This window comes from Vigna angularis, chromosome 5 (genome assembly GCF_016808095.1).
Source record: "Vigna angularis cultivar LongXiaoDou No.4 chromosome 5, ASM1680809v1, whole genome shotgun sequence".
In the NCBI taxonomy this organism is placed as follows: domain Eukaryota; kingdom Viridiplantae; phylum Streptophyta; class Magnoliopsida; order Fabales; family Fabaceae; genus Vigna; species Vigna angularis.
Window position 1 is genome coordinate 35,767,991 of NC_068974.1, and position 23,414 is coordinate 35,791,404.

Genomic DNA, 23,414 nt, shown 5'->3' on the forward strand with positions numbered 1-23,414 from the left:
GTGACCGTGAAGAATGGAAGTTAAAGCCAAGTTTGGGGAATGCCAATAAAAGCAGAGGAAATGGGCCATATTTGAAGTGTCACCGCTCATTTGATTTGGCAAAGAGGCAATAAAACAAACAAGCTTTATCCGCTGAGCTAGACACCGAAGGGGACACGTGTCGTGTGGTAATTTAGTTGAGGAAAGGGAAGGAACGGTGGTGATGCGTTACGGGTTTGTGGTGTGGGAGGTGAAATCCGGGCTTTAAAAGCGCGAATGCTCGAAAGATGTTACATCCGTTCACAATTCAGTTTTGAACCTAAAGAGCGGGTCGCTGAGATCGGAGAAACCTTTCTTCCAAACGCCATCTCCATCTCCTTCTTCAGGTCACACTCTCTTCTTTTCTCTCTTCTTGCATTCGCCGTTTCCATTTAATCATCTTCGTTATCTCGCATTATGCTTTTATGCCTTGTTAACAGCTTCTGATGCTAGTTATGGTGGAATTCTGATTCGTATGTTCTCATTGTCACGAGTTTTTCTATAACGATTCTATGAAATCTGTGTTCGGATTATGGAATCGGTGGGATTTGTTGAATTGTTTATGGTTATATGCCGCGTAATATAACCTGTTTGATAATATTGCAATCTGCAAGTGTCAAAAATGGCTGTCTGATTGTGTTTAGACAAGTCTCGTTAAAATCAGATCGAAAAATTAGCTGCTGAAGTTGCGGTTTCATGTAATCCGCCGACATTGCAGACAAATATAGCTGATGTTGCTGCCGCGGCTGCATTGTTATGCATGCTGGCAAGTTGTTTTTAAAAATCTTGAATCTAATATGAAGATTCAAGTATTATGTTCTCTTCTTTGGATAAAATTAAATAATATATATATGGAATTTAATATTGTGATTCGCAGCGAACGTGTATATTTTAGTGTGAATAGTTTATATATTATTTGCATTAAAAATGGATTATAAATATTGTAATGGTTCTCAACTTTTTGCTATACCTTTGAACTCTAATTAAATTGAATGTGAGAAAAGTTTTGAAATGTATCAGGTCTATTTTTTAAGGAAACTTCTCATTAAACATTTTAAGGAAAAAATAAAAATGGAATTAGTTTCTTTTTAAAAAAATAATCTCAGACATAAATTCCTGTTCTATTATGTAAGGTGTATCTAGATTCTTGGGAGATTTAGATATACAAATTATCAAACAAGAGAATGATTCCCGTGATTTAGGCTTCTTTAGGTTATATCATAAATTCACGATATTGCATGTGCTACAATTGTTTAGATTCTGTATGTGAAATGTCTTTGTTCTCAACGTGCTGAGCGACTTTCTTTATCTTTATTTTCTCAGATCTTAAGATAGAAAATGGCAGATGGTGAGGATATTCAGCCACTCGTCTGCGATAATGGAACAGGAATGGTCAAAGTAAGATTCCTCGATGGTTATATTTCCAATACTTTTTGTTTCCTGAAGTAATTAATAGTACCTTTCACTTTCATTTCATTTACTGCGAGTCTAATGTATTCCAATGTTTTAGGCTGGATTTGCGGGGGATGATGCTCCAAGGGCTGTGTTTCCCAGCATCGTTGGTCGTCCCCGTCACACTGGAGTGATGGTTGGCATGGGCCAAAAAGATGCATATGTTGGGGATGAAGCTCAGTCCAAGAGAGGTATATTAACCCTGAAATATCCCATTGAGCACGGTATTGTGAATAACTGGGATGACATGGAGAAGATCTGGCATCACACCTTCTACAATGAACTCCGTGTTGCTCCCGAGGAGCACCCAGTCCTGCTCACCGAAGCACCTCTCAACCCAAAAGCTAACCGTGAAAAAATGACCCAAATTATGTTTGAGACCTTCAATACCCCTGCCATGTATGTTGCCATCCAGGCTGTTCTGTCCTTGTATGCCAGTGGCCGTACAACTGGTTAGTCGTGTCTTCAAGAAAAATATTCTGTTCCATGTTAGGTATTTCGTAAAATTGTTAAGCTGGTCAATCATCTCCAATGCTCTAAGGAGGCCCTTTTTATTAATTTGTGTAGGTATCGTTCTAGACTCTGGAGATGGTGTCAGCCATACTGTCCCCATTTATGAGGGCTACGCTCTTCCTCATGCCATCCTCCGTCTTGACTTGGCAGGACGCGATCTCACTGATGCCTTGATGAAGATCCTTACAGAACGTGGCTATTCATTCACTACCACAGCTGAGCGAGAAATTGTAAGGGATGTAAAGGAAAAGCTGGCTTATATTGCCCTTGATTATGAGCAAGAGCTTGAAACATCAAAAACTAGCTCCTCTGTTGAGAAGAGCTATGAGTTACCTGATGGACAGATTATCACCATTGGCGCTGAGCGTTTCCGGTGCCCTGAAGTTCTCTTCCAGCCATCCATGATCGGAATGGAAGCTGCTGGCATTCATGAGACGACTTACAATTCAATCATGAAGTGTGATGTTGACATTAGGAAGGACTTGTATGGCAACATCGTTCTCAGTGGTGGTTCTACCATGTTCCCTGGTATTGCTGACAGAATGAGCAAGGAAATCTCAGCTTTGGCCCCTAGTAGCATGAAGATTAAGGTCGTTGCTCCACCTGAGAGAAAGTACAGTGTCTGGATTGGTGGCTCTATCTTGGCTTCTCTCAGCACTTTCCAACAGGTAAAGAATTATTTAAAGACTACGAGTTATTTTAATTGAAATCAAATATTCCTGTGAGTAATATACTGCAAATTGCACAATGTTGGGATACTAATATAAGGACATCATGTTTGAAATGCAGATGTGGATTGCAAAGGCTGAGTACGATGAAGCTGGTCCATCAATTGTACACAGGAAATGCTTCTAGTTTTATATTATCAAAATTTTGGGTTGTTAAATCAGTTACTGAGTTGATGACGGAGTAAAATTCTTTGATCAGATCTTTTTTGCACGACTTTCCGCTTATACTTCATCTAGATAATAAGGAATAAGGTCCCTCGATATCACCAGTCCTTTCATATCTTAATTATCATAATGGGCTAACAAACTAAATATTACTAATATGGCTACAGCTCACCACAATATACCCTTTTTAATACAGTTTTTATCATTAAAATTTATCCGCCACGTTGAATTCGACGATGAAATATTTTTTATTTTATTTTAGGCAATTTATTATATTGGTCCGCTTTTTAATAAGAAATTTAAAACAATTTAATATATAAATAATTTAGTAAAAAAAATAATTTTAAGTAAAAGAATATTATTTGTGAAACTAAAATTGTTTAATTTAAAAGGCGAGTCATTTATAATCTGAAAAAAAAAATCATTAGGCCTCGTGCACTGGACCCATAACAAAAAAAACACGATATGCTAAAATAAGACTGATACTCTGCAAATAAGTCAATACCAAACCAAATCAAATGTTTAATACAATAAATTATGTTTGAATGGAACTTTTTCTTTTATTAAAATTGCATTTAATTTTCTCAAAGTTGACTTTTAATTCAATGTTTTCTTAAGTTATGAAAACGATTATAATTAATGAAATTTTAACTAAATTAAAGAAATTTATATTTTATTTATATAACCATTTTTAATTTTATAAAGAATTTAAATAAGATTTTAAATTGTAATTAATATCTTCAAAATATTTAAATAATAATTACTTAAATTAATATTTTAATAAATAATATAGTTTGTATTTTTTTGTCACAATAATCATGTAAATAAATGCATATGAGATAATGTTAAATAAAAAATATGATATATATATATATATATATATATATATATTATCATATAAATTAATATTAAAAAAAATAAACTTTGTTTTATTTACATAGTTAATATTTCTTGAAACTATAAATAAATTATATATATTTTGTAAAAAATATATACTTACATGTGTCTGTATAGTGAAGGGAGAAAAAAGTAATTGTCTCCCATTAAATCTAAATAAGTGGTTTGAGGGATTTTCAAAATGACTAATTTCTGCTAGGTAAGGTATGAGTAAACGTATGTTTCTTAATCAAGACTCAAGTCAAGAGAAGAGAGGAGGCTTTCCTTCTAAAACATTCATGTTGCCATTTTGTATGATAAAATATATTAGCTTATAAAATATTAAGTAAAAAATACAATGTTTTCATTTTCCAAAAATCTGAAAAATCATAATCCTTTAGATTCTGTCGACGAATGGTTAAACGATTAAAACATACTGTTTTTGTTAATATAAAACTTAACAGAAAATAATATGATTTAAAATAAAACAAGTGTAATCTAAAATAAATAAAATAAGTTTATATAAATATGAATACCTACTTATAAGTAGATTTTATTGGATAGAAATCAATCTTAAATATACACAATTCTCTAATAAGTAAGAAAATGATAACCACTCATTCAAATTGCTTATAATGTTTTTCAATGGTATAAAAAGAACCAGCTCCCTAAAATGTTGTGTAAAATAAGGAAATTAAAACTACGTAAAATGCTGTGTAAAATACATTGTTAGAACAGATCAGTTTACAATTAACATTTCTAAGGAAATTATAGCTAGACACTAGATTGTTACACAAATTTTATTCCTACTTATAAAGCTAAAGATTCTTCTATTCTTCGCCATTATAAATTGACATCTAAAAAAATCATTTTTTTATTTTATTTTCTTCTATCTATTACCAAAACCTTTCTTGACTAACTATTTTATTTATTTATCATCCAATCATAATTTTATCACACAACAGCTTTTATAGAAATGAACTCAACTTTTCTCACAAGTCTTAAAAAGATTATCTACCAGAAAGCTACCTAGTTTTTGTTTCCTTGAGACCACACAACACAAGCAAAAGCGTGCACACACGCCACACATTCATGACAGAAGTGACGACATGCACGCGGCATCATCAAGTCAGTGCAAAAGTCAAGCTTCTTCTTTTGAGTTTCAAGGGAAAATGATGACTGATAAAAAAAACAAATAAATATCCATCAAACTCACCCTTCAATTTTCTCTTACTCTCACTTTTTCTTAAACTATGGACCTTCCTCGACCTTCACATCTTCTTCTCCATGCCTTCTGAGACGCCACCTCATGGCCATGGATGAGTATGAATGTGATCAGAAGGTCCACGTGGCAGTTGGGAAGTCCCTTAAGAAAGGCACCACTTTGATTCGATGGTGTTTCACCCATTTCAGCAAAGCACAGATATGCTTACTTCATGTTTACCAACCTTCTACTATGATCCCTACACTGTGTAAGTCTTGCTCTTTGATATTCATGTTTGTACACTTCTTTTGAATTTGGATATCTTTCTCCTTTAAGTTTTGCTGTCAATTTAGCCCCTTTTCTATTTGGGCACTTTGGTAGGCTCGAGGTTGGTGATTGAATTATGGTATGTCGGTTATTTATTGGGAAATTTTCGTCATATCCCATGATTTGATTCGCGTAAAGTTGAAATCTTGCGCAGTAGGAAAATTTCCAGCATCCCAAGCTAGTCCTGAAGTCGTGTCTGCTTATAGAATAGAGGAAAGAGAAGAGACCAAGAGGCTTCTAGAGAAGTACTCGAGCCTTTGCCGTGCAGCTAAGGTATGCAGGCATCTCTTTGCGTATTTCACAACAAATAGGAGATTGTAGGTTATATAATTTTAATGTTGATTTCTGCCTGTTAATCTTCACCATGGTTAATTTTTTGTTGATTTCATTCATGATGGAAGAAGTTGCTTATTGTTTATTTTGTTTTATGGCCTTTGGAAATGTATACTGGTAAAGCTCTAAGCTAGTTATCATGTTTTCTCCCTTCAGAATATGAGTACCTATAACTGAAATTTGCTTTTGTTAAAATTATCTGATTATGTACTATCTGTAATGCAAGTTGTGGGAAGACCTCAAATATTAATGGTCTTTGTTAAAGTAATTTGTTTTCAGGTTAAGGTAAGTAGTGTCATTGGTGAAGCTGATCAAGTTCAGACAGGGATTGTGGATTTGGTTACTGTGCATAATATCAGGAAGCTTGTTATTGGAGCAATAACCCCAGAAAAGTAAGTGATGCATTGATCACCAACAAATTCAGTCAGACAGAGGGAATGATTGTCTGGCATGCATTAAACAGCTTATTCACTTCTTTGATCCCTTCTAGTTCAGAAATATTGATGTTATTCTCTCATCTCGATGTTTATCTTTTATGTAGACTGAGACTGACATATCTATGACTTCCTCTGCTCTTATAACTTGAACCATAAAATATACTCCTGTTACTTTCTTGCCTTTTCTGTCATAAAAGGTGTTAATAATCTTTCCTTTTTACCAAAATAATGGTAAAATGCAGTTGCATGAAAATCAAAAGGAATTCTAGTACAGCAAACTTTGCTGCGAAAAATGCTCCTCCATTCTGTGAAATATGGTTTGTCTATAAAGGTAAACACATTTGGACAAGAGAAGCTTCTGAAACTCATTGTTTTGTATCTTCCCATGCTCAACCTGAGACTACAACGGCAGAGAGTTTGAGTTGTAGATCTCTTCAATATGGTACAACTGAATTGCTCCATTCAGAATGTCTTCAATCAAATTCTGCAAGGGCTACAAGAAGTACAGTTCCGAATGTAATCATTGAAGCAGAAGCCACTTTTTCATCCAAATCATCCAGTTGTAGTAGTCATTGTTCTCCCCAACATTCAGAGTTTGAGGAAGAAACAATAGATAGTCAACTTATTGAAGCCAAAGCAGAAGCTAATGCTGCAACAGATGTGGAGCTGTTGAAGTGCAGAAGGTTGGAATTCAAAGCCATTGAGGCCATTAGTAAGGTAAGCATGACCTAACATAAGGAATGCTGCCAGACAAATTATTGTTTGCCATGAGGGTTCAATTATACTTTCTTACATAATTAAGAAACATTGGTAAAGAATTAACGCATGAAGAATCAAGAGAAAAGCCATCTAAAAGATACTAGGATTCTGTAAATAAATTTTCTGATACATAAATGTTTAGTAAAAATTGTAGAACAGACCAGTAAGTAGTAGCAAGAACTGGTTTCCCCAAATTCATTAAAGTGGCCAAATTTATTGTTGAGATATTTCATGGACACAACGCAATGCCCTTGTGGTGATATTCAGTATATAGTTTTTTTCTGATATTTCTCAGGGCTTCTGTTCCAACACGAGTTATTAATCTTTCATCAGGTGAACTTATTTGAATCTGCCCATGCACATGAAGTAAAGCTCAGAAAAGAGGTTGAGGATGCAGTGAGAGCTACAATAAAGGAGCAACGGATGTTTTTGGAGGAGAAAGAAAAAATTGCTAGTGAACTGGAAAGGACAACAGGAAGTATTTCCTTGCTAGGAAATTGTGCACATGAAATCAACAGTAAGTGTGATGAAGCTGCAAATGAACTATCACTAATTCAAGCGTCCTTCTCAAGCCTGCAGCATGAAAAGCAGGAAATCAGGCGACAGAAAATGGAGGCTCTACATTGGCTTGAACGGTGGAAAAGTTGTGGACATGTTGGAGCAGATCACTGCGATGGGATCATTGGGTTTTCTGAAGAATTTCCAGAGCTGGCAGAATTTCCATTATCAGATCTTCAAAACGCTACGTGCAACTTTTCTGAGAGCTTCAAAGCTATGGAGGGTGGATATGGTTCTATTTACAAGGGAGAAATGTTGGGTAGAACAGTTGCTATAAGGAAGCTCCATTCACACAACATGCAAGGATCAATAGAGTTTCAGCAAGAGGTCAGTTTTCCCATAACAGCCTTTCTGCTTTGAGATAATTATCTTAAGTTCTTTAGAGAGGATCAGTGGTGAAAACATAATTTAGAGGCTTTTGTATTTTCAATTGGTTTCACAGCTGCAACAACCACAATTCATCTACTCATAATCCTTTAAAATGGTAATTTAATTAGGTCTATAATATCATTTTGTAATGTTGATCTGAAGATGAACTCCATGTATGGTAGCATATCATGTCCCGAGCCCGGGTAGAGGAAGGACGTGATAGGCCCTTGACATCCAAGTAAAACCAGTTGATATTCCAAACATGCAACAATAACAGAAATATAAGACGACTTTAAACACTTCCAAAGCATCAAGGAATTCTTCAAGTAACTTTTTTTCCAAACTGCAAGAACGCATTAATAAATGGGACAAGACCTTGACTGTCTTAGGCTTTTTCTTTTCCTTTAATTTTAGCTGAGAAAGTGTCATATATTAATTTAAAATCCATCCAACAAAACCGTCGATATACTATTGTTCTTCATTATAATGAGTTGAAGTGTCCTCATTTTTCGTAACTGGTTTTAGTTACAAAATACATGAATTCTATGAACTGTGGAAAATGAATTTCTGTCATCATAAGTTATCCTAATCTTTTTTTTCCCCCTAGCATAGATATTGAGTTGATAAAAAGAAAAAAAACACATACAGCATCTATTTCTTTCTTGGTTTGACTGTCTAACGTATGCATATAGCATACTTGTTTGATCCAACCAATGTTTATGCTTGTGTGACCAGGTTCGAATTCTTGGTAGTCTCCAACACCCTAATCTAGTTACTTTGCTTGGTGTATGCCCTGAAGCCTGGTCATTTGTGTATGAGTTCTATCCCAATGGAACTCTTCAAGATTACCTATTCCGAAAGGGAAGTCTTCTCCCTTTGACATGGAGTATCAGAGCACGATGGGTTTTTGAAATTGCTAGAGCTCTCTGCTTCCTACATTCTTCCAGACCTGAAACTATTGTCCACGGTGGTCTGACACTTGAAACTATCCTTCTTGACACTGCACTTGGTTGCAAGATATGTGAATTTGGGTTCAGCAGGCTAGTGAAAGAGGAGTCACTTTCTCTTCCTAGTTTTCACTTGAGCACCGAGCCAAAGGGTCTTTTTTCATATACAGATCCCGAGCTTCAGAGAACTGGAGTACTAACACCTAAGTCTGACGTATACTCTTTTGGACTCATCATTTTGCAACTTCTCACTAGTAGGACTCCAGTTGGATTAGCTGGTGAAGTACGCAGAGCAGTTTCATGTGGAAAATTGTCTTCAATTTTGGATTCTTCAGCTGGAGAATGGAATTCCACCGTGGCAACACAATTGGCTGAACTGGGATTGCAATGCTGCCAACTGAACAGCAGAGACCGACCAGAATTAACACCTTCTCTAGTGAGGGAGTTGAAGCAGTTGTATGTTTCAGAAGAGCGACCAGTGCCATCTTTTTTCCTGTGTCCAATCTCTCAGGTAACTAACTGTTCCTTTTGTTTTTTATAGAACTAGATTTAGTAGTAATATTAATGCAATGGCTCAAATGAAATACATAGTATTGGCGATAACATTAATGCAATGAGTTGAAGAGAAAATTTGCAAGATGTTCACAGTTGTAGTATTCATGTGGGTCGTGTTTATTTGGTGCATTCTTCAGGAAATAATGAATGATCCTCAAGTTGCAGCAGACGGATTTACTTATGAAAGGAAGGCCATAAGTGAATGGCTGGATAATGGGCACGAAACTTCACCTATGACTAATTTAAAGTTGAGTTACCTCCATCTCACTCCCAATCATGCGCTTCGACTTGCTATTCAAGGCTGGCTTTGCAAATCTTGAAGTTACATCATTAATTCATTTATCAATGTTGTAAATATCTACATATCTATTTTTTGCATCATTGTATTGCCTTTCTTTATTGCTTTCTAATTCAAATCAATCATCCTTTAAGGGTTCGATGATATAAGGCAGGTTCCAATGATGTGAAATGACAAAGCGGATTAGGTCTAATGGGCCAACTAGCTTGGTCGTCGTTAACTTAACAGGATGATTAACATTTTTAGTAAAGATACTAATTATCTCCATTTATAGGATTAGAGATATTAATTAATCTTTTAAAATTTGTGTCTGGTGGATGACTTTACCATGACACTACTGGCCACTAACCTAATTCTTCTCTGATCATTATAGATTAGTCCATTCAATCATGCTTTTGGTAGACTTATAGTGATGGACTGAAAAAGATTGATATTCTTGAATTTTGTAGTGCATGATTTACTGATACAGTAAAATCTTATGAAATTGCTTTATTCTATCTTGAACTTAATCAAACCATTAATATATACGTAATAAACAAGATGCCATTTTGCCTAGTTAATGAATGGCTGTCTGTGCCCCAACTTGAAGACAGTTCTTTGAGCGCCTTATAGAGGTTATGTGATTATGTTAAAGTAAGGTTGAAAGTCTTCACAGATTATGGTCTCCCATGCGTATTTATAGAAGAAAAATATAAGAACGATAAATTTAGTTTCTTTTCTAAGTTAAAATTAATCGAAATTTGAAGGAGTGAAACGATATAGTTTCAGTGAAGGTTGAAACCACTTAACTCATCATATTTTTTTCTACTTTATGAAAAATTATCTGAAGAGATTCAAAATATGGAGAAATACATTACAAAATGGAAAAAACTGTCATCTTTGTTCTGAAACAAACCGGTGATAATGAGGAAATATTCTGGCAGTAACACAATGGTTACCTATATATTCAGGAATGCAAAATGCAATTTGCAGACAACTTGGACTTGTTGGCTTCATTTAAATTTTCAAATTGCTTCAACACCCTTGTAGTATTCCGTCTCTGGCAGAAAGCAGTGAGGCAGTGCCATGCAATTCAGTTGAATTAAAGGGGTGATCATCTTCGGTTCTGATGATTCCAATCCTGGAATCCTCTTCACCACAATCCAAAAGGGGTTTGGACTCACCTTTCATGTTCCATAGATGGAACTCTTCCTTGCTAGGCTCCTTGTTTTCTTTAGCATCTGTTTCAGATTTCTGAAGCATTTGACTGTTGCCTAGATCATCCTGGTATCCCTTGTCTTCCACACCATCCAAGGACTTGAAAGTTCCACCTTGATGGCCAGGAGATTTCACAGCTACTGTGTCCACATCCACACCATTGTTTGAACAAGAGGACTTGTTTTCCTGATCTTCATGGTTGTTCAAGTCTGAGTCATATCTCTCGAGTGTGGTTGGCATTGATTTCTCACGTAGAATACTTTGTGCTGGAGTTGACCGATGGGGAAAACTTCCAAAACCTTCAATTCCTCTAGATAACCTTCTAGCTTGTTTTCTCTCTTCCTTTAGAAGAGTTACTTCTTCCAGCAGATTCACTATTCTCTCCGATTTCTTTCTGACAGTTAGGCCCCAATTAAACCTGCAGACACTCAAAATGAACTCATTTTGTCTCGCAGGACCAATGTCAAGAGAAGGAAAATTAACAAGCACATGTTTTTCGGCAAGAGATGCAAAAATAAGAACACATCCACTTACCCAGTGTCATCAATATACTGAAAACTTTTCATCTGGCTGATGACATTTTTGTCACTCTTAAATTCCTCAGCAACACTCTCTGGTCCTTGAGTCAACAGGTGCTCAAGCACGATCAGGGAATTGTAAGAGATCCTCCAATTCTTCTTTTCGAATTTCAGGAACCTGTTTTAGATTTGTAACAGTCATTCATCCATGATGGGTTAATTGACACCAAGGTAGGAAACATGCTAAGGCAAACCTTCTATGCAGAATCTCCACAATCCTCCAATAATCATCTAACTCAAAAGCAGCCTTTGAAATTGATCTGAGAGTTCTGGAATCTGGAGCCCATGGATTTCCACCAGTTGTCTCTTCTGTCATCCTGCAAATGGTAAAACACATCCACAAAAAGAAAAAGAAAAAAAGAGGTTGAATTAGAAATCCTAGAACTAGTCTTGCTATGAAACAAATCAAAGGGTGATCATTGATCAAAATGACAAATCAAAATCTCACTGATGATGCCATAAAAGAATTAGACTTACAGTTCTGCAGGGGTGACATCTGTCAGAGCTAATCTAGCAGTTTTGATTTTCTCCTTTAGGAAGAAAGAAGCTTGCTTTTTGAATTCATGGAACAAGGGCGTGCTCATTTTTGCTGGTGCTAGTTTTGTTCGACGATCCTGGACATATCTAAACTTATTCCGTTTGGGGTGGCACGGAGTGAAAAAAAAGTGAAAAGAGAAAGTGGTTTTGGTTTGAGTTAGGACAAGTAAAACAAGCTGAAGTTACAAGTTACAAATTATCCAACCATACACCAAAATCAACATTATTAATTATCAAATGACGTGAAACTGCGGCAATGCTGATACCTCGACCAAAAAAATAATCAATTTAAACCGTACAGTGATTTATGAAAACAAAGTAAGAGTGACTTTTGTGCTTGGACTTCGCATACAGAAATTTAATTAATTTTTGCACATTACGCTTTGTCAAGTTGCAATTACTCTAGTTTTTGATTTTCTTTTTCCAGTATTTGAAATTACAAACGCGTACGTGAGAATAAGTCAACATCTTGGGGATTGGAGGGGTAGTTGTATTTGAATTTTGAATTTGATTATTATGAATAAGTCAAAGTTTAAAGCTTTTCCGTCCTTCCAGAAGGGTACGTGGGTGCAGGTTAGCCAAACATTAATGTCAAAATCATGACATTATGGACCACAATACCATGTTCGTTTTCATATTTTATAATCATAACATGTGCTATTTATGTCATTTTGGTCATCTTTGTCAATACGTTACGAGCTTAAGCCATGAAAAACACAGTACCGTACTTTATATGGTAAAGGGGTTGAACCCAGGATATGTCCAAAGAACCATGCTTCATGAGATTTTGAGTTTTTTGGACATGGCGATTACAGTGTTGAGAGGTCACAGTCAATGAGATATAGTTTATTGTGAGGATCCATTAGGGCATTGGAAATTTCGCCCAAATTGATTGAACAATGATTTCTCAGTGGTGGCGGCCTCGAATGATACGTTCCTCTTAACTTTATAGCCCCAAAGACCGTCTTCTACCAAATTTCTAAGTTCTTGAATTGACCAGCATTACCAAATTATTCTTAGTTTTGGAACAAAATAGAGAAATTTCTTGTGAAACAACGAAAACATAATCAGCACTTTGCACTGAGTACCAATTGGTAGAGCCTGACGTAATTGCGTTATATACAATGGGTTATTATATTGCGTTCGTCTTATGTTTTTGTTATTTAACGTTACGTCTATTTTGAAAAATAATAATTACGTAAATTGACTTTGTTTTTAATAATTGCATAATAATTGACTTTTTGAAAAAATAAATCCTTATTAAGAGTGGCAAAACATTTTAGTTAACTCCGGAAGGACAGATGTTTTTTTACTGAATGTAACCAAGTACAACATAGAAAAGATTTGAGTGGGTGGTTAATGAGCATATTAATACATAGTGTGAAAGAAAAATAAAATCAGTTATTAATCATACATATAAATGAAAAATGTTAGAAATATATATTAAATTAAATATAAAATTTATATTTTAAAAAAACTATTGAACAGTTATATTGCAGGTAGAAACCTAAAGTGTTTATTGATCTAAGGTTGTTTCATCTGCACCTCTAATGATTTCATCTGTACTTCTGAAAATAATCTTATAATTTTCTTTATTAAATTTTAAAATCTGATAAAAAAATGAAAAATATTTTATCGAATTTTGAAATTCAATAAAAAAAATATTTTATCAAATTTTGATATATAATGAAGCACAAACAAATGGGTATAGACCTTTTTGAATTACAAGAACAGTTTGAAATTAAAAAAAAAATTGGAAGTATAAGATAAAATCGTTGTTGGGGATTAAACAACCTTGATTCAAACATGAGCCCAAACTACATAATTTGGGCTGGACAATAATATCTGGTGAAAGTTTATATACTTTTTTGTTATCTAAATATGAAATAAATATATATGATAAGAAAGAAAGGGAAAATGAAATTATTTATTGAATTAATATGATGAGTTATGGTGAGGAGGGAGAATGGAAAAATTGGATTTAATGCAGATGGATGGTTTTCTTCTCCATCAAAATGAATGCATATGAAACAGTGACATGGAATTTAATGAGACTTATAAAGTGACAGATAGTATTCATTTGGTGCGTATTTAATTCTCTCTTAAATGGTAGCTACCAGTTACTACAATTTTAATTAATTTCCTGTTTCGGTAGTATAACTAGGAGTAGAAATAGCACACCTACGTGTCTTTACAAGGATTATCCATCTTAATTGTGAATCAATTATTTCAAAAGTCAATAAATGAGTAGGAAAAAAATGAAAAAATTAACAAAATTAAAGGTAAGTTTACATTTTTTTTTACCAAGTTTACATTTTTTTTTACCCTTGAAAAAAAATATATTTTAAAATATTCTTCGTATGTTGAATATCCAAAAAAAAACTATTTGTGTCATAATAAATTAGGTTAGATATAATTCTTTCAGTTTTTAATATTAATTTTAATCCATATATATGACTTTTATTAAAATGTTTAATGAATGCAAGACACTTCAACGAATTTTACCTTTTCTAAGATACTAATGACCATTCATACTTATTTATGATTTTTTTAATTTACATATATTTTAGTTAAAAATATAAATAGATAATACTTATATTTAATGGAATGAAACACGGTTAAAGTTTACTAGTACTCTCACAAAAAGGAAATTATGTAAACAATCTAAGATGATTATTGTATTTTTCTTGTTCATGTTTTAATGATAATTTACAAGGTAATTTAATTTTTAAATTACAAAATATTTACCCCGTGGACCATCTCCAATTGACATGGCCTTAAATTCCCAAACCACACGACACAATTACAAAAGTTTGATCATCACTTGTATTGTCGTTTGAGTAGGGACAACATGCAACCCGCAATTCAATTTTTGTCCCAGCTCATAAATTAACTATTGAAATTAGTGTATTGCATTGATATTTTAAAATTGAAGTAATGTTTTTAAAATAATGTAATGAATTATTAAAGTATGGAAAAATGTTTATTTTTCATGAACATGGCATCTCCATGTTTCACACTTTCGTTTCATACCAGTCTAACTTTATTTTATTTGAAAAATAAACATTAAAAGTAAAGAGGTTTTAAATGAAAGAAGTACGTTTGTTTTTGTATAAGAATTGGATATACTGTCAAAAGTTTAATAATGGCCTTAGAAACATAGCATTCAACCTTTTATTAATGGCTTAAGTTGGTCAAAGATAGTTTTTGAATAGACTTGCGTACGGTGAGAAGTGAAGAAAATGGACTAATGCTTATTTTGGTGGAGATTGCTTACTTTCTATTCATTGTTCATTGAACCCTTTCGTGTGCAAATTTGTAAGTGTCGTCAACGACTGAACCCTTAAATGGTGGAAAAAGGAATTGAGGTCAAATTCTAAAATTCAAAGTTGATTGTGATAAACAGCGTGCCTAATACGAAATCGCACATGTTTCACTTTTAACAGAAATGGGCAGCAAGAGAACAAAAGCATCATCTGGTTTAAATTGGACACACGTAAGAGAGTGAAAAAAAGAAAAGACCATTTGGCTGAAGGAATATCGCAACACCAATAAAGAATGCCTTATTGCAAATAGTGCTTGTTCCACATCAAATTGAAAAGGGAAACAAAACCTGCATGAACCTTGGGCCATGCTTGGAATATGTTGAATTTTTTTATATTTTGAATGGAAAAAGATGCTGATGCACAGATGACTAGCCCTGCCATTTGCCAACCAGAGTTGCAGAAAGTGACAATGGGGGCTAGTGCTTTCTGCACGACCAAAAGATTGTTAACGAATGACTTTTATTACAAAAATTACAATTTTATGTGAGTTATAATCAACAAAATCATCCAGCTTTTACAACTTTACAGTCCTCACCACCCACTTAATTGCACAACTAAGTACTCTTATCAGAGATTAGTTGCTGTTTTACAAAAAGGTGAGTAGGGAGGGGGAAAACAGCAAAAAGGATGCCTCACCCTTCGGCACTATATATATATATATATATATCATACCTCTCCCTTTCCATTTTTTTGGTATATGATAATATATATGGTTTTCAGTATACTTATTTATACACAGGATCTCCATATTCTTCCTTCCAAAGAAATAACAATGATGGAAACATCATCATGGTAACGGCGCCTATCACCCTGTGGAATTTCGAGCAACTCGTGAAAGACCAACCCTGAAAATAAACATGCCAAAAACATCAGTTTGTAGGATTCAATTGTGAGATCTTTTAAGTGAAATTGTGGGTTGTTGTTGTTATCAGTACCAGCTTTCTTTGCAGCACGAAATAACACTTCTTCGACCAAATGCTGAGCTGGGTCTCCCTCAGGTTGCAATGTGATGAAATGCTCAACTTCAGCCACTGCTTCTTCGTTTGACAAGTACTGATAGAGCCCATCGGAGCATAGAATCAAAAATTTGTCCTTTGGACCTAATCTGTGGTGCTTTAGATATGGTAGGCAGTTGATGTAAGGAGAGTTTCCCACGTAGTCTATTCTAAACATCTCCAGAAGTGCGTTGTTCCACTTGGGCTGCCAAAAAGGATTACCACCAAAAATAAGAAAATGCAGAATAGTGTCCATTTAGAGCATACAAAATTATGCTCAGTTTTCTAAAGATGCACTCATAATTCATGGCTCAATTTTCCAATTTCTGATAAGAGGAACTAAGTTACCAATGTGTGATTAATTTTGCACTTTTCGATAATGATGGCCAGGCTAACTTGAGTATCACAACAAATACCAGTAATAACAATTTTCTAAATCCTTATATTCCAAGGATCATGCTAGTTATTGGATCTAAGTAAACTTCTGTGGCAACAAAAAGAAATGTGGAAAAGGGTATAACTTGTTATAGCAATATATGAAAGGCATTTCAATTGTTGTTGATTCCCTTGCCGTTCATGTTAAAGACATAATTTATGTAAAGTAGGATGAATAATTGAATACATTTGGATATATCAGTAGACAATAGATACCAACCTGTTTGAGAAATCCGGCACCAAAGGCTCGGGTAACCTTGAGAGAACCCTTAACACGGTCATTTACAACAGCACAAGGATCATCTGGGTGCTCCTTTTTAATTCTCTGGATTTCCTGAAATAGAAACCAGAAACTCCCAATAAAGACATGCAGCAAAACAAAAACCTGCTAAAAAAGGTAATCAAACAGAGGCAAACAACTTACTTCTTCAACACTTGTACTATGATCTTTAGTAAGCTGAATCGCACTAAGACTTGGAACCAAATTGGAGTTATCAACATCCCAAGATTCAAGATCATTCATCGTCTCCTCATTGATCCTCTCCAAGTCCTGCCTGATCTTGCCGAGCCAATAATCAGGCTCAGCCTTCTGAGCCAGCACAGCGCGGCTATCCCCCACATTCATCACGTAAACATCCTCCCCCTTCATCAACATCACAAGAACACAAGAACCCATCAAGGCAAGTTCAGGATTCTCCATCACCATCTTATCCGCAACATCAAGGTAAGACTCCTCAGTCTTCCTCAGAGCCCGAGAAAGAGCTTCCAAAACATCCGCATGATTAATTGAACTTGCTGCTCCACCACATCCTGATCGACTTGAATTCAGTTGCTCCTTTAATCTCCGATCAAGCTCTAACCTCTCCCTATCCCACTCACACTTCCACCTCCGTTGATTCTCCTCCCACTTATTCGCAGCACCTTTGTACCTGTTCCTCGAATTCCTACCTTTCTTACTAGTACTCTTATTACAGTTACTATTTTCATGTTCAACACAGTGAGAGCATGCATCTACATCTGCAACGTCTGTGACATCCCGCAACACCTCCTCTTTAGGTGTCGAATTTTCCTGGGTAGACCCATCATCCCACAACAACCCTTTCAGCTCCTTGTGCACCGCGGTGTAGAGATTCGAGAGAAGGTAATCAGGAGCATCGGGTCCATTGAAACCATCATAGATCCCCACGAAAACCCAGCCGTGTTCCTCAGACACAACAACATGGACACGATCTTCCCCTGCTTTCCCCTGAGCCCACTGAAGATTCTGACTCTCCATAGAATCATCGTCCTCCAAGCTCCCCTCACTGCTCAAATTCACACTCAGATTCTCATTATGCTTCTCCGCCGCAGCCACCATCCACTCCGGCTCTTTTACCACCACTCCTTTGATCGGAGCCACAATCGAGTTCTGCCCCCGAGAGAGAGTCTTCGAAATCGCCCTCTGCAAAACACGAATCCACCGACCCTTCCTCGTTCTCACTCTCAAACCTAATCCCAAACCTAAACCCATCCCTCCGTGCGAGAAGCTTCTCGGGAAATGATCCGATCCGTTTCCCTCCCTCTCCATCGGCCCCGAAAAAAGTCCACGATCGATGGGCCCCGACATGAACCCGCGCTCGATGGGGCCCGACATGAAACCCCTCTCTAGCGGGCCCGAGCCCGGAAACCCACCACCGCCCAGGTTCCCCGAGAAGGGCCCTGAGTTCACCAGGTTCCGCGGAATCGGTTGCAGAGGAAGCGACGCGAACGACGTTGAACTCTCGAACGCCGCCGCTCGGTCTATGCAACCGTAGGAGTACAAGTCCACGAACGCCGTCGATAACGGCGTCGATGTGTTAGCGCTCACCGAAGCCCCAGAGATTGTTCTGAACGTCGTTGTTTCCTCCGAGTGCACCTTCGATGACGATATCCCGGTCGGGTCGGGTCTAACGTAGCAGAAAGAGTGACCCAAACCCTCGTCCAGAGGCTCCGTTATTAAAATGGATATATCCTGCTTCCGACGTCCCCCACTGTTATGTCCGGTGAAGCACACCGTTAACTTCCCTATGCCGTTTCCCATCGGAACACAAAAACCACCAAAAAAGAAAAAAAAAATCAACACAAGCTCTAACGTTTCTCTCGCTGTTACTCGCTACAAGACTCTGCTCATGGTGGATTGGTAGAGAAGATGAAGAACTTGAGAGAGAGAGAGAGAGAGAGAGAGAAGAAGAAGAAGAAGAAGATGTGAGAAGAAAGAGAAGTTGAAGTTGAGATGAGATGAAGAGAGTTAGAGAGAGATGGCGTTGACTTTGGAATAAAGTTTTTTTTAAATAAGAAAAATGTTCTTGCTTTTTTTGCTTGGTGAATTTATGTACAGAAGAAATTAAAAATTGGAGGATTTTTTTGGAGTGGGGCGTTGACTATGTTGAAGATAAAGTAAAACTCAAACGTTTATGTCCGGTTTTGCTATCTCGTTCAATGTTCGCGTACGTTTCGTGTGGGGCGTGGAGCACACGCGCGGAGGCAAGTGGGTGAGATTCGCGTGGGAGGGTCACGGATGGGAGCGATGAATGATTCTGATGGCGAGAGCGTTGTCGTGTTTGTTTGTTGTGTCTTGAGAAAAAATGGAGGGTGAAATTTAAACGAGGGTCATAAATTCTGGTTTAGAATCGAAAAGTCAACACAGGAAAAAATGTTGTAATCCTGTTTTTTACATAAGATCTCGTAAAGCGTGCCACGGCGCCGTTGGATCAAGCGTGGGTGTAGAAGACGTGAAGGTTGACCATCCACGTGTTTTTCTTTGATTGTTCCGTCTGATAATTTGTCAACTTTAGTTTCCCGAGGGCTCGTAATATATTTATTTATTTAAAAAAAGGAAAAATAAAAATAAGAAATGTCAACAATTTCGGCTTTTTGTTGTAATTGAAATGAGAAAATGGTAATGTAGAGCGAGAAGGAAAAGTTGGGTAATCTTAATTGAATGTGCTGGTGGGGTGGTTCGATATTAGTAATGCTGCCATCAGTGCATAGCCTGAATATTTAGGTAATTTGACTAATGTTCATTTAAATGTAGGCCATTACTCCATTGACTTTTTTTTGTAATTACAGATTCAATTCAATGTTCATATTTGGAATGTGTTTCATCATCTTTGCCTCTCAACTCAACCCATACTTTATTTCTTTATTCTATATATAATGTTGCATTACAATTTTAACACTTTTTTTAATATTTCATAGCAGAGTGGATTATTAACATAGTTTTTCTGAGAGTGGACTTTTTAAGTACCTAATGTAAACATATTTAGGTGCTTCCACGTCAACAATTAAATTCTGTAATGTAATTAAGTCATTTGGAAGAAAAAATGCACTTGACTTTTGTAATCTGCCAGAACATTGATCATAAAGAAAAAGAAAAGGGTCTGAAATCGATTATAGTTTTCTTTTCATATTATATTCAAAACCGCGTGTTATGATTAGATTTTGCACAGTGTAATCTTCACTGTAGAGGAAATTTATACCTGCATCCATATTGAAGAGCAATGAGGGTCATCAGCTTGTAATGATTTTCTTTCAATGATAATGGACTATGAACTTAATCAATATTTAATATTATTTAACTTTATCCTCTTTATCAATGTAAGATTTACATTTATATTAATAGAATAAAAAATTATAATTAATAAATAATAACACTAGTTTTTGCGTGAAAATTTAGTTTTCAATATAAATTACAGACTGTACTTATCTAATATGCATTACTTGTACCGTTAACTCAACATATTATTTTAAATAACAAAAACTAAATATGATTTAATTATTAATTGTATATACGTAAAAATCAAATCTAGAAATTTTAATTTGTAACCAGATATTTTTCTCTTAAATATTCGGGAATGTTAATTTCGTTATATATTTCTGGAAATAACATTTGAAAAAAATAACTCAAAACAAATATTTTCTAAAAAAATGGATTACCAGAGGGATTGCTTTCTTTTGATATATGCTGTGTGCACATTTACTTGCACTTTTATTATACATTATAAAAAACATAAATAATTTGTTTAGTTTTCAGATTTAGATTTTTTTTTCACTTTTTTCTATTGTTCTCAAATTTTGGAGTTACTTCTTCTTGTATCATTTGTGGTTTGAGAACTAATTTCCAAGAATTAATTAACAAAAGTTAATATCAAACAATTTAAATTAATTTTTGCATTCATTTAAGTTAGTTTTTTTTTAAATTTTAATGTTCTAATTACAGTTTGTATTTATGATTCTAAAATTAAATTTAAAATGAATAAAATTTTAATTTGACAAATACATACAAATTACATTAAAAATAATTGCACCAAAAATCATATTTAATTTAATTTGTATAATTTATTTTAATTAATTGAATTGATTAATTATTTAAATTTTTTTAGTCAAGTACCGTTTTCACTCTCCATTACCGTCTAATCTTATCTTCCATTTTTAAATTTTAATTTTATTTTCAATTTATTTCAATTCCTAAAACTTTGAATTATTTTTTGTAAGAAAATTTTAAAAATTAAATACAATTTACATACATGTTTATGAATTGACATAACTCGTATATTATATCAAAAAAATTATAAAAAATTAAAATATTTGATTTTAAGAATCAATTAACTTAAAATTTTCCCCTCTCTTTTTGTGAGATCGTTTATCTTGGTATAGCTTCAAAGTGTGTTATACCCAGTCAAGTAAGTTAATTAATTTTTGGAGCTTTACATCTCATCGCATCATTTAAATTTTATTCATTTCAAACTAATAACGTATACTACATTTGTTCCACATCCATTTACTAATAAGTTAGTTCAAACTTTGACGTCTCAAAACACTTTTCAACAAGTTTTTAACATAAGTATTAAGACATCAACACATGTTATGTTAATCAAAATCCGTTTATTTTGAAGCTCACAAAGAAAGAAAGTTAGAATGATACAAAGTTGTTGCCGGTGAAAAAATAAGTATAAATTTTTCAGTCCATATAAATAAAGTTAATTAGTTTTGTTTTAAATATTGGTAAAGTCAACTGTTTAAATTATATTGTCTCGTTTGAAATTTAAATGTTGTTAGAAGTATAAATGTTAGGTCAAATTTGAAAGATATTTTATAGAAAATATTTTAATACTAAGTTAGTTTAATGTTTGATAGTTAATAAATAATGTAACATAATTTTTTTTTTTATAGTAGACCTTTATTTATAAATTTTAGAGTCAATTTCTGTATTAACAAGATAAGGTTTGCATTTCACTTATATATTATAATTTGATTTTATCTCTAGTTGGTGTGGGACTTCCAACACGTTGATCAATTACGATCTAATATGCATATACTTATTCTTTATTTTTAAATTGATTAGTATTAAAATTAATATATTTTGAATTGTGTCCGAACATCTATGTGATAATGAATAGAATTTACTATAACATTAAATAATCTGAATTATAATTAAACGGTATGCGACTGATTAAACACTTGTACTGTACAAGTTTACTTTTTCGAACATTATGAAGAAATTCTATATAGAAAAGCATGAACTGTTTAAGGAAGAATGAGAATAGATTAGTTTGTTCCTTGAATAAATGCTGCGACCTAGAAGGAAGTCTGATTTGGGCGATAGTAATCTTCCTAAAATATACCAATTTGGTTGTAAATGGAACATATAAAATTGAGACACTTGTCAAGTCACAAAAATGACTGTGTCTCATTACCAGACAAATGAAATAGAGAAATAGTTTTAGGTAAGTGATTGCTTCCTAACTCCAATCCTAAATATTTTATAAACGTAGGGTGCCAAATTCTCCCACGCATCTTACAATAGCAACAAACTATTCTCCGGAATAAAATGTTTCACATTCTTTTAAATACTACTAAACACTGCAGAAATCAACTGTTAAACAGATGAATTCATATAAGAAAACATTAGAAAGAAATTCAATGCCATAATCATTCATTATTTGCAAGTGGCAACACCTTTCCCTGCCACCTTCTCCACAATCCATATGCATGACCCACCTACCCTTTTTCTCTTTTGTCTTTTTATCAACAACTAAAAAAATCTATAACTCTACTAAGTTAAAACTTATAACTTAATCTCAGAAGAATTTAAAGCTTTACATTTTCACAAACAGCTCAAGTGCTACTTCATGTATTCATTTTCATAATGATATCACAATCCTTATACATCACTATTAAATTTCAATGCCATATATTATATATATATGCCCCAAAAAACTCCACAACTTGCGCATGCAAACCATGTTTAATTGGAAGAACAATGGGCAATTGGAATTTTTAAAACTTGTCTAGAAGAAACACTATGGGCTAAGACATTGAGTCAGCTGCTTGGTGAAAGGAATGTTAATAATTATTATAATCTAGCTTTGGATCCTTAAACTTGACTTCCATTTAATATTATTATAATTATATGGGATTAAAAATGGTTCCACTTGATAGAATTTTAGACTCCAACCATTGCTGTCATTCTAACTTTTTTTTTCAGAAAAAAAAAAACATAATTAAGGTTAGTGCGATGTCTCTTATTACATGGTGGACCTTTTTGGTTCTCTACCCAAAACAATTTTGTTTGCACCCTAATGCTCTCCACTTCAACCATTATGTCTAATATGCATTCATGCTTAATTATTTTTTTACATTGTTCTCCTTTTTTTATTGCAATGTCAATATTTGCTTTCCCCACACCACTAAAATATGATTATCCTTGGTAAGTAATTTAAATAGTTAATGACGATTTGCTCATAACTCGAGAGATTTTTTTTTTAATTTAATTTTTCTCGAGCATTA

General features: G+C 34.4%; 4 protein-coding genes across 7 annotated transcripts; 2 read left to right on the forward strand and 2 right to left on the reverse strand.

Moving 5' to 3' along the window:
- Nucleotides 1–206: 206 nt before the first annotated feature.
- Nucleotides 207–2,909, forward strand: LOC108319631 (actin). The gene is made up of 5 exons (XM_017550826.2): nucleotides 207–365; nucleotides 1,342–1,416; nucleotides 1,529–1,922; nucleotides 2,038–2,651; nucleotides 2,773–2,909. Exons 2-5 carry the CDS (start codon nucleotides 1,357–1,359, stop codon nucleotides 2,836–2,838), a joined length of 1,134 nt encoding a protein of 377 aa, XP_017406315.1. The 5' UTR covers nucleotides 207–365; nucleotides 1,342–1,356; the 3' UTR covers nucleotides 2,839–2,909.
- A 2,000-nt stretch (nucleotides 2,910–4,909) lies between these two features.
- LOC108319640 (U-box domain-containing protein 33) lies at nucleotides 4,910–9,730 on the forward strand. 4 transcript variants are annotated; one of them, XM_052878581.1, is made up of 7 exons: nucleotides 4,910–5,224; nucleotides 5,338–5,556; nucleotides 5,896–6,008; nucleotides 6,296–6,770; nucleotides 7,146–7,697; nucleotides 8,475–9,197; nucleotides 9,379–9,730. In XM_052878581.1, exons 2-7 carry the CDS (start codon nucleotides 5,365–5,367, stop codon nucleotides 9,559–9,561), a joined length of 2,238 nt encoding a protein of 745 aa, XP_052734541.1. In that variant the 5' UTR covers nucleotides 4,910–5,224; nucleotides 5,338–5,364; the 3' UTR covers nucleotides 9,562–9,730. The 4 variants fall into 4 exon arrangements, with proteins under 4 accessions (XP_052734541.1, XP_017406326.1, XP_017406328.1 ...); XM_017550837.2 differs by having other exon boundaries at nucleotides 4,911–5,224; nucleotides 5,438–5,556; XM_017550839.2 differs by lacking the exon at nucleotides 4,910–5,224 and having other exon boundaries at nucleotides 5,432–5,556; nucleotides 5,882–6,008.
- A 583-nt stretch (nucleotides 9,731–10,313) lies between these two features.
- On the reverse strand, nucleotides 10,314–12,157 carry LOC108319598 (epsin-3). The gene is made up of 4 exons (XM_017550785.2): nucleotides 11,792–12,157; nucleotides 11,509–11,631; nucleotides 11,271–11,432; nucleotides 10,314–11,154 (listed from the first exon to the last, which is right to left on the reverse strand). Exons 1-4 carry the CDS (start codon nucleotides 11,896–11,898, stop codon nucleotides 10,554–10,556), a joined length of 993 nt encoding a protein of 330 aa, XP_017406274.1. The 5' UTR covers nucleotides 11,899–12,157; the 3' UTR covers nucleotides 10,314–10,553.
- A 3,477-nt stretch (nucleotides 12,158–15,634) lies between these two features.
- On the reverse strand, nucleotides 15,635–19,195 carry LOC108319569 (probable protein phosphatase 2C 4). Its single transcript, XM_017550735.2, has 4 exons — nucleotides 17,032–19,195; nucleotides 16,828–16,941; nucleotides 16,113–16,377; nucleotides 15,635–16,022 (listed from the first exon to the last, which is right to left on the reverse strand). Exons 1-4 carry the CDS (start codon nucleotides 18,664–18,666, stop codon nucleotides 15,907–15,909), a joined length of 2,130 nt encoding a protein of 709 aa, XP_017406224.1. The 5' UTR covers nucleotides 18,667–19,195; the 3' UTR covers nucleotides 15,635–15,906.
- Nucleotides 19,196–23,414: the final 4,219 nt, after the last annotated feature.